Consider the following 9,463-nt stretch of genomic DNA (forward strand, 5'->3'; position numbering starts at 1 on the left):
TGATTGGCCACAAGGCCCTGGTGTCCCCATCATTCACCACTGACTGGTTGAGAGGGCTGTCTGGCACGTGGCCCCACCTCTTGCCACTGAGTTGGAGGGGAGGGGGCATATGACAGGCAGCCTTCTCAGTCAGTCAGCAGTGAGGGGCAGGGGTGGCAGCCATCTTGGGCTCCCCTGTGTGCTGGCAGCCCCTACTCTCCCCCAGCAGGCTGTGCAGCCAGGCAGCAGCATCGTGAGGACTGCTGGCTCCCTCTGGAGAACCAGAATTTTATTTTCAGTAAGATTTTTTTTTCTTCTTCTTCTTCTTCTTTTTTTGTTTTCATGGATTTTGCAGACATTGCCTGCTGGATTTCATGTTTTCCGTGAAATCTGCAAAATCACTATTTCAGTAGGCCCCTAATCAAAGACTCCTGGACAAAGCCAAGGAGCTCCCTTGCCAGGGAGTTTAAAACACCTGCACTATCAGCCCTGCGGAGGTAGGGGATGCAAGGATCAAAGACTCCCAGCAGGGGAGCCCCTCAGCTCTGCAGGCCCCAGGACATTTGGAGAGCCAGACCTGCTTGGGGGCTGGTGCTGACAATCAGCCAAAAAGCCAAGGCTGCCTTAAGTCAGTGCAAACAATCAGGCTGTGGGCTGGTTGGAGACCCGTGGCTGTCAGGGAATGATTCTGCAAATCAGCTGACTGCCAGCACTGGCTCCAGACAGCTCAAGTGTGTAGACATGTCACACATTCAGTTTAAGGTGCCACAAAGATGTTCTGCGCCTTAAACTGGGTGAACCAGTGTGGTACCACTGCTATTTATGGCATGATTAATGTGTAAATTGGGCCATAAATATAATGTGTGCTAAGGGCCTGAGTATCTGATTGGTTTGACTTGGATTTCTCAATGAAAGGTACTATGGATATCATTGAAGGAATATTGAGTATATTTGCGTGTAAGGTGAGCTGTTTAGCTGACATTTACATTGATCTTACTCTGTTTATTAGGTTTTTAAGTGCTACTGTCTCAAGTTCTTGAAAGGTGGTGGAAGAAATCCTTGTCCTCCTTTTTGCTTTTTTGATTCAGTGTTAACACGAAGCTGAATAAAAGTACACAGGTTAGCCACCTTAGTGCTGGAATGGGATCTGGTCCATAATGTTTGACATGCAAGATTTGTGATACAACTTTAAAACAACCCCCCCACCCCTGAAAGAACATACAATCCTTGTCCAAGGCTGGCAAACAGGTGCATCTACACAAGACATTTACTGTGGAGTTGCCAAATTAGCTCCGCAGTTAAGCATCACCATCTACACCTGTGCCCCTATTATAACGTAGTAAATTAACTAACTCCGCTGTAGGACAGTACTGTCTCATACAAGTACTATCCTATAGTGGAGTTATTTTGTCCTCTGAAATGCATGCAAAACCAGTGACCAGGGCTGGCTGGGGCACCAAGGTGCTATAGTTCAGGGGCTGCCTGCTGGCTAGTCCCACATAGTAGCACACTTGCATCCCAGCCAGCTCCTCTGCAGCAGGTTGAGCTGGGCAGGAGCAGCCCCAGGCTGGCAGGCTGATTCCCCCTGATCCCTTTACAGCTGGGGCTGTGCTGCCCTGGCTCAACATGCTGTGCTCCAGGGTGCATGTATAAACACTGTGCCTGGGAGCAATAAACTCCAGCACAAACTGTACCACAGTTTGTGTCAAATTAATTTCATGTGTAGATGAACTCAGTGCATACTAAACATAATTAGGGGTAAAGAAACCATGCAATCTCTGATCGCTTATTGCCAAACCATTGATTTTTACTTCTCATTTTGCAGCTTTTAAAATAATACAATTTAAACTATAATTGATCTCGAAATCTGAAAAAACCCAAAAAATCCCATTTCATTAGCATTGTGTAAGTCAAGCTATTCCACAAAGGCTTTGTTCTATCCTAATCTTATAGCAATAGCTTTTGGTCATTAGCACTTTCATCTCAAATTACTCTGCTGCCAGGAACATGCTTTATATTATATAAACATTCAGTCGTTAAAGATTAGCTAACCTTTCCAAAATTGGTTTGCTGAGCAATGTGGAATGAAATTTCGTATTGCATATTCAGCACTTTTGTCATTATTTTTCTTTAAATTACCAACATTAAAACTGCTATACAAAAAAAACTGTACTTCCTGCTTTTGTGACCCTACTAAAGGAATTTCAGTGTAGCCTGAGGTGTAAGTTTTTTCCCTCTAATCTAGCTCCAGACTCTAGAATAGCTAATTTTAGATGGCCTAATGTGAGAGCTCTCAGAAGACCCATTCATTCAAATTCATGGTATATAATATGATCTTCTCCCTGGTGACTATTCAGTAAAAAAATCAGTTTTGGTGCTATTAGACTGCCTTTGTTTTAGCAAATGGTGCTAAAAGGAATGAAGATCACTTTAGACTGCCAGTGGACATGTCTACACATGCATTAATGTGCTGTTGCTAATGCACATTAAGTTTAGTACTTCTAATAAGAGGTATCACATAAATGCATAGTAGCTGGTGCTAAAGTTCAGTAGCAACAGCGCATTTTTTTGTGATGCTTAATGCACAGTAGACTAATTCTACTGCGCATTGACACGGTTTTTGCTGTGACGCGCTAATGCATAGTAGAATTAACTGTGCATGTAGACACACCTTACCTTTTATTTCCTGCTGCCAGTTCTTTAACAATTCTCCCTACATACTCGTATTTTGTGGAGGACCTTTCAAAGACACAAAAGGTAGCTCTAAAGGGAGTTAGATTCCTCAATGCCATTTGTGCCTTTGATAATCCTCCATTTTGTGTCTTGGAAACCTTTTATATTGTGATGGATAATTTGGTACTGATGAAAGGCAGGTCTAGGATTAACAGTTGCCAAGTAAACTTCCCATATGGAGCTGTCAGAACTCTAAATCTTGTCTGCAAAGCTTCTTGGTTCCAGTTCTGCACCAGGCTGTTATCAAGTAGGCAAGTGGTGTCAAATTCATTCCATGAAAAAGCCAAATTCCACTCTTAATTTCCTCCAGTAGCTGAGATCTCTCAGTGTTGGCACTGGAAGGCTTGTACCAAAGATCAAGGACACAAAACAGTCTGCACGTTGTAACCGTTAAGTACTTTATGGCCATATTAAGCATCATTCACGTGGAAAGCATGCTCTGTGATTTCTGCCCTTTCCGCCCCCCTTTTTTATTCTTTTTCTTTCTGTCTCTCTTCCCTGTTCATATCGTCTCCTTGTTTTTCTCTGCACCTTTCTTCATGTAGCAATTCTACCCATTCCAGATGCAGAAGCAAAAACAAAATAAGAAGCAAAGTATCTTTATTGGACTTCAAAGTTATCACCCCTGTGAATTTAATGAAGAAAATTCCTACCTTGTGTGGTACTTAAAGACTTGGAAGAAAACAATACTTTGTTATGTTCAGTTCATGTTCAGAAGATTAATTTTTGCAACCATAAACTTTGAAAAAAATGGCTGCTTATTTTGCAGAATAAGAATGATAGGCACAGCGCAAAAGGGAGGCCATTTAAAAACAACTGTGATTATAATTTTGAATAACCTTTTTAATTGCAGTTGTATTAGACAGAAGTTCTTTTCTCTGAATAACGATGTGACTGAGGCTGCTTCTGTAAATGTTCCTCATAGTTCTGCAGCTGAGACCAGAATCCTATATTGGGCTCTGCTACTGGTCTGGCAGTCTTTACCATCTAGAAAAAAAATGACAAGCATTGCATTACATTTGGTGGAAATTTAGTAGGAAATCATGCAGGATTATTTCCCCCTTTAGACAACTGAGAATGTTAATGTTGGTAATACTCCATAGGAATAACAATGTCACTGTTTTGGATATTTCACATATGCCAAAAAATAAAGGAAATACTTGCTACATTATACAGAACATGTAGGACAGATTTCAAGGACAATGACTGAATTTTCTGGAGGTCTCAATGTTTTTCTACTATGAGGGGTGTAAGCCTCATTTTTTAATAGCCATGATGATCTAGAAATTATGCTAGAAGCAAGGATTTCATAGGGTGGTATCTTTTATTGGACCAACTATGTATTTGGGACGTTAGAACTAACTTTGACCTAAGCTAGTTAAACCTAACTTTATCCTAACTACATAGCTGTTCCAAAAAAGATATCACACTAAGAAATCTTTGCCTCTAATTTTTTTAAAAATATGTGAACTCAGTCTGTTGCATTTTGGTAGAGTATGGGTGGGAGGAGCAGAAAGATATGGCATCTTAGCACAGTTTATAATGGACTTGTGTCCATAGGAAGGGATAACCCTACTTACAAACCATTCTAGTAGGTCTCAGATGACAAGGAAAAAAGGACACTGAGGCTGAATCCTACTTGGCAAGTACCCAAAGTAAAAATTGAGGCATCACATTAATAGGGTTAGTGCCCAGCTAAGATAACATTCATCAGGAACAGTACATGCTGTCTCCTTGCAATGTTTGACTGACTTGCCTATTATGTGTAGGCAACCTATACATGAAGGAGTTTAGGGTAAACACTATAAAACAGCCTCTTCAAATAATTGCTTGACTAATTAGCTTAATCTGTCTGCAGCTCTGTTTACGTTCTGTTATTGTGGGCTTGCAAATGATTACAGGAATGCTCCTGGACGTGACCAACTTCTAGCTATTATTCTAGGATCATCACATAAAATACATTATACTTTATAATTGCATTTGTCCCCAAAACCTAAAAACTTCCGTATCCAATCAGGAACCAGAACCTTATCATGGGGCTGAATCCAATCAGAACAGCTCAAATTGTGAATGTTCTGAAGCTGCTTACAAATAAGCTACAGCCAAAAATAATCACAGGATTTCAAGTGAATAAGTTTAAATTGTGAACAAGATTAGAAAATGGCAAATCATACGGAATGACTTTTGAGCTGCTAATACATAATAAAATGGACTAAAGACACTAGAATACAACCATTAAACTGAACCATTTGCCAGCATAACCAATAAATATGTCCAGCTTCATTTAAATATAGCTTTATCTTCAGGTACTTGTGTATTTAGAGAGAAATGCCATTTAATTTTATTCCAATTGTCTTTTATACTTGTACTGTAAGGAATTAAGATGTTATTCATAACATGCTCTCAAATGAATTTCTTTATCACAAAGAAGTATAAAAATAGCTTTTGAGTCTGAGTACATTACCGCAAAGGCATCCTGAAGCGAGAGATTTTGGTGTCTCATCAGATAGGCAGTGCAGACTGCTGCAGATCTGCTGCGACCATTTTTACAGTAAACTAAGCATTTTCCACCCCTTCGTACTGTTTTCTCTATGGCGTCACTGCATAGATCAAAGTACTTATACAAGTCTTCTGATGGGTCATCAAAGACAGGGACCCTCAGGCTTTGGACTTGATCAAGGCCTGGGAATGGTTGCTGCCTGGAAACGTTAATACAGAGTGTAACTCTCTCTTGAGTGAGAAGGTCTTTGTCACAGGCTGACCTAGAATTGCTGATTAGTAAAGAGTCTGTGACCTTCCAAAGCTGTAGCATTCGTAGTAAATGATGCAGTGTCAACACTGCCCTCTGAAGAAGCTACTTTCCCTGACGCACTAAGCAGGATAGCAGAATACAGCAATATTTAAATTCTAGTTAATTGAAACTGCTGTTTGCTTCCAGCAGCATTGATTTCTTTCTGCTGCCTTGTTCCTTAGCTATTTGTGCTGTGCTATATATATACACCACATATCCTGTACCAGTCCTACAGGATTCCTTAAGGTCCTAGTGCCTGCTTGAAAGGGAGAGAAACATTTAAGAAATTAAAGCACATTTAGAGCCCATAGATTGATACCAGATCTGATTTCTGCAACCATTTTATAGCTTCTCACCAAAAAAAAATCTTTCCCGATGCTGATGTTTTTCATACCATAGTTGCAGTATTGCCAACCCCCTGTAATTTAAAATCAAGTCAGGACTGAAGAAATGATGAAAACCTAATTGAGGGGAAAAAACCCACAGAAATCAATGCCCCCATCCAGATGTAGATCCTTTTTCTGTTTCATAATTTTTTAATGCTTGAGATATTTTAGGTCATATTTTATAGATTTTTCCACAACCATGAAGGATGGAAACATATTTTTCTGTTTAAATAAAGCTGAGATTCTCACCCACTTGCATGCTACTGGGAGCTGGGAATATTAAAAAATATCAAATATGCTGAGGGCTGGCAAAAGTAGTGGCAGAACTGCTTTAAGAGCCTCTTCATTTTGCATCTTTGGGCCCAGTCACTCCTAAGATCTGTTTTAGTTAGGAAGGCAAAGATATTAAGACAAGGGATTCTCTCTAATTTCATAACCAGCTGATAGAAACAAAATAGATGACTCAATGAGAATACAGGTTTCCCTCACTTTATGCAGGTTGTGTATGTATGAGTTTGCTCTTATGCAATGATGCTTTTTTTTATCAAAAATTTGTCATATGCTAAGTAAATTCACTCTTATACAGTTGGTGTGGTGGAAACCCGCAGTCAGCTGCTTTGTGCAGTGCATTGTGAGAGTGATGCACACCAAAGTATAGTTTCCTGCGTGGATCTGTGCTCCTCGCTTGTTGTCTACATGTTTCTGTAGTTGCCATCCTTGTTATGGCTTCTAAGCGTTCTGCTAGCTTTTCTCCTATGGATGTTACCCTGCCTGTACTTCTTACCAGTGAAGTGGAGTCTGACACTTCACCACCCTCTCTTCAGACCAACTAAACATTCACCATCACCCTGTGCTTGTGTGTACTGTCTGCTGTTGGTGAATACCATAACTGTCTTGTAAAAGTGATAGAAATGGGTCTGGGGATCAGTACAGTTGAGGTCTTGGAACATATCCTTATTTGTTACATTGTAAAGTGGGTTCTCTTTATGGGAAAATGAGTTATGTGCCGTTTTCCAGGAACACACATACAGTATAAAGAGAGGGAAACCTGTAATGGCCTCAGTTCACTCTTGAGATTCTGCTTTAATTTTACTCTGCTTTTTTAGTAAATTAAGTCACCTTCAGTAAATTAATAAACAGCTCTAAGAGGAATTTAAGATGCTTCTATACATGACTATCTCCATAAGAATGTGCTAGTTAGAGTCCCCTCAAAGATCTCTTTGGAACACAAAAGCTGATACATTATTTGGTGTCCATAAAATTAGAGCTAGTACCTTAAATACACAAGCTAATATCTCTACCAATTTCTTGTTAGCATTACTTATTATTGTAATAAATCTCATGTTTCAGGGTTTAGGATAATGCCTAGCTACTGATTACAATGGGACACAGTGCAGGAACAGAGTATCCCATACTACCTATTGTAGGGTTCTCCTACTTTTCACCATCAGAGAAAGAATGCAACGCAGCAACCTTATTGTGAAACATAGAAGTGTGAAAAGTCTTAACACCAAAGTTTTGCTTTCTTTTTCTTTGCCGCAATTCATAGTTGTGAGGAGTACTTTAAGCCACAGTCCTTCTACCAGCTTTCTCAGACAAGGTGTTAAAACTTCCCAGAGTCCAAATTAAATCAGGAGGGATCTAGATAAGCACCAGGATATACCCTTGCAGAGCCAGTTAGAAGATTAGGGCCTTAGTAATATTAATGTCCACAGTATAATAGATGGCTGCAATTTGTGTTAGTAATGCGTAAAGTTCAAATACACGCAATTAATCAAAAGTTGCTATTGTTAAAAAAGTTTTTAAGGTAACAAATAATTAAAAGCATGCACAAAAACCCTGCCAGAGTTCACAGCAAAGAAGGCTTTTACACCACAGCAGCATTTAAACACTCTCCAAAACAAACATTATAGTGTGAAGGAGCACTTGTAAGTAAATGTAGTTAGTCACTACCCCCACATCACATAGGGTGCAGTTATGTTTGTCATATTAACCCCCCCCCCCCCCCGAAAGTGCTCTACAGCTTTGCTGTGACATGCACTGCTGCGGAGTGCTTTTAAAGTGGTTGATTGCACATCAAAGTAACCCTCATCAAATGAGTGATCAGATGAAAGCACTCCACTTCTGAGTGCCTTAGGGAATTTGTGTTCCCTAGTATTAATTTGTGGCATGATTGGGGCTATCTGCAGGAAGGGAGGGGAAAGGGGGGATGGGGAGTGAGCTGCTGGCTAGGGTTTGCCCATCCTGAGCTGGAGGGGTGGCAGGGTCCCCCCAATCTAGCTTAGGCTATGTAAACCCAGTTGGGGCTGGGGGGAGAGGGGTGGCTCCTCAGCTGCAGGCAGACGACTTGGGCTCCTGCAGGTAGACTCGATCCCTGCCCCAGCCGAACAGGCTAATGTTTGTTGGGTTGGGAGGGTGCTCTAACTCATGCTGCTTTATATAAAGCTCCATGATTTAGAGCAGGGGCCTGCACATCTGTCCACACATCTGAAAATATACAGCTGTCCTGTTGCTAGTGGCTTATAGCAAAAAAACCCAAAATGCATCTGTGTCAGATAATATTAACACGTGTATATTTTTAAATATATTATTAATAAAGCTACATTGAATAAAGTACTTAGGTGCCTACAAGTTAATGCCACACTGTCTAGCTTTCAGATGCCTGGCTTCTAAAACTGAATCCTGAGCACTGTGTTGCGTGTGTAGGTTCCCTATAAACTGCCTGGGAACATAAGCACCTCAGAAAGGCAAATCAAATGTTCCCCACGCTGAGCAGAAAACCAGCTGGAGGTAGCTAGTAGAAAAGGCTCCAGAGAGGGGCACATCTTTAAGTATCTGATACAGGGCTACAGGAAAGGATTTCTGTCTAGAACATAAGAATTGACATTTACTGGGTCAGGCCATAGGTCCATCTTGCCCAGTATCCTGTCATGCAGTGGCAGAGTGGATACTGAAAGGGAGAGTGACCAGGGTATGACCAGGGTTTTTTCCATTGTTCCTCTCCCACTTGCAGCCTTCAGCATTTAGGGTCAGGAAGTTTTGATTCAGAGGCTGTACCCCTAACTCCCATGTCTACCTAAGATCCTTCTCTCGAGAGCTGGCCTCTATATTAATTCTTCCAGAGAACTGAGCAGGGTTTGCTCTTAAAACAGTGCAGGTCACATCCACCTTTAATGTAACAGCTTAGGGATTAGAGCACTCACCAAGGAAATGAAAAGCCTTAATTCAGTTGCCTTCTCAGTGTTAGAAATGGAATATTGTTAGAAATGCGCAGCTTGCATCTTGCACCTGATAAGAAAGAAATACTGCCCAAGGCTCCTTTCTCCCCCTCACCCGCCTTAGCCTTTCTCACGCTGATTGTAGAAGCTGGAATTCAATTGAATGTGGCCTTGGGGTATGAACTTTTGGCGAACTGTTGCAGTTTCTGGGCATGTTTAATGAACTGTTGCATATTCATCTCTCTGCCCCGCATACTTAAGTAGCTAATTATACTATACATGCGATGTATGTCATGATGTAACTACATGTATGCTTGTATGAAACGGAAGTAGCTGTAAGAGTTCCGGTGTCTGCA

At 40.9% G+C, this 9,463-nt stretch overlaps 1 protein-coding gene across 1 annotated transcript; it reads right to left on the reverse strand.

The window, feature by feature from the left end:
- Positions 1 to 3,295: 3,295 nt before the first annotated feature.
- DUSP28 (dual specificity phosphatase 28) lies at positions 3,296 to 5,679 on the reverse strand. Its single transcript, XM_019542942.1, has 2 exons — positions 5,177 to 5,679; positions 3,296 to 3,699 (listed from the first exon to the last, which is right to left on the reverse strand). Exons 1-2 carry the CDS (start codon positions 5,522 to 5,524, stop codon positions 3,571 to 3,573), a joined length of 477 nt encoding a protein of 158 aa, XP_019398487.1. The 5' UTR covers positions 5,525 to 5,679; the 3' UTR covers positions 3,296 to 3,570.
- Between the last annotated feature and the right edge of the window lie 3,784 nt (positions 5,680 to 9,463).

The sequence above is a fragment of the Crocodylus porosus genome, unplaced genomic scaffold (assembly GCF_001723895.1).
Source record: "Crocodylus porosus isolate Cpor-Errol unplaced genomic scaffold, CroPor_comp1, whole genome shotgun sequence".
NCBI classification, from domain to species: domain Eukaryota; kingdom Metazoa; phylum Chordata; order Crocodylia; family Crocodylidae; genus Crocodylus; species Crocodylus porosus.

Excerpts from the sequence above, each read along its gene's own strand:
- DUSP28 (XM_019542942.1), bottom strand. The coding sequence starts at position 5,524 with ATGCTACAGCTTTGGAAGGTCACAGACTCTTTACTAATCAGCAATTCT. Across the intron at positions 3,700-5,176 it reads CGCTTCAGGATGCCTTTGCG|ATGGTAAAGACTGCCAGACC; the intron begins GTAATGTACTCA and ends TTTTTTTTCTAG.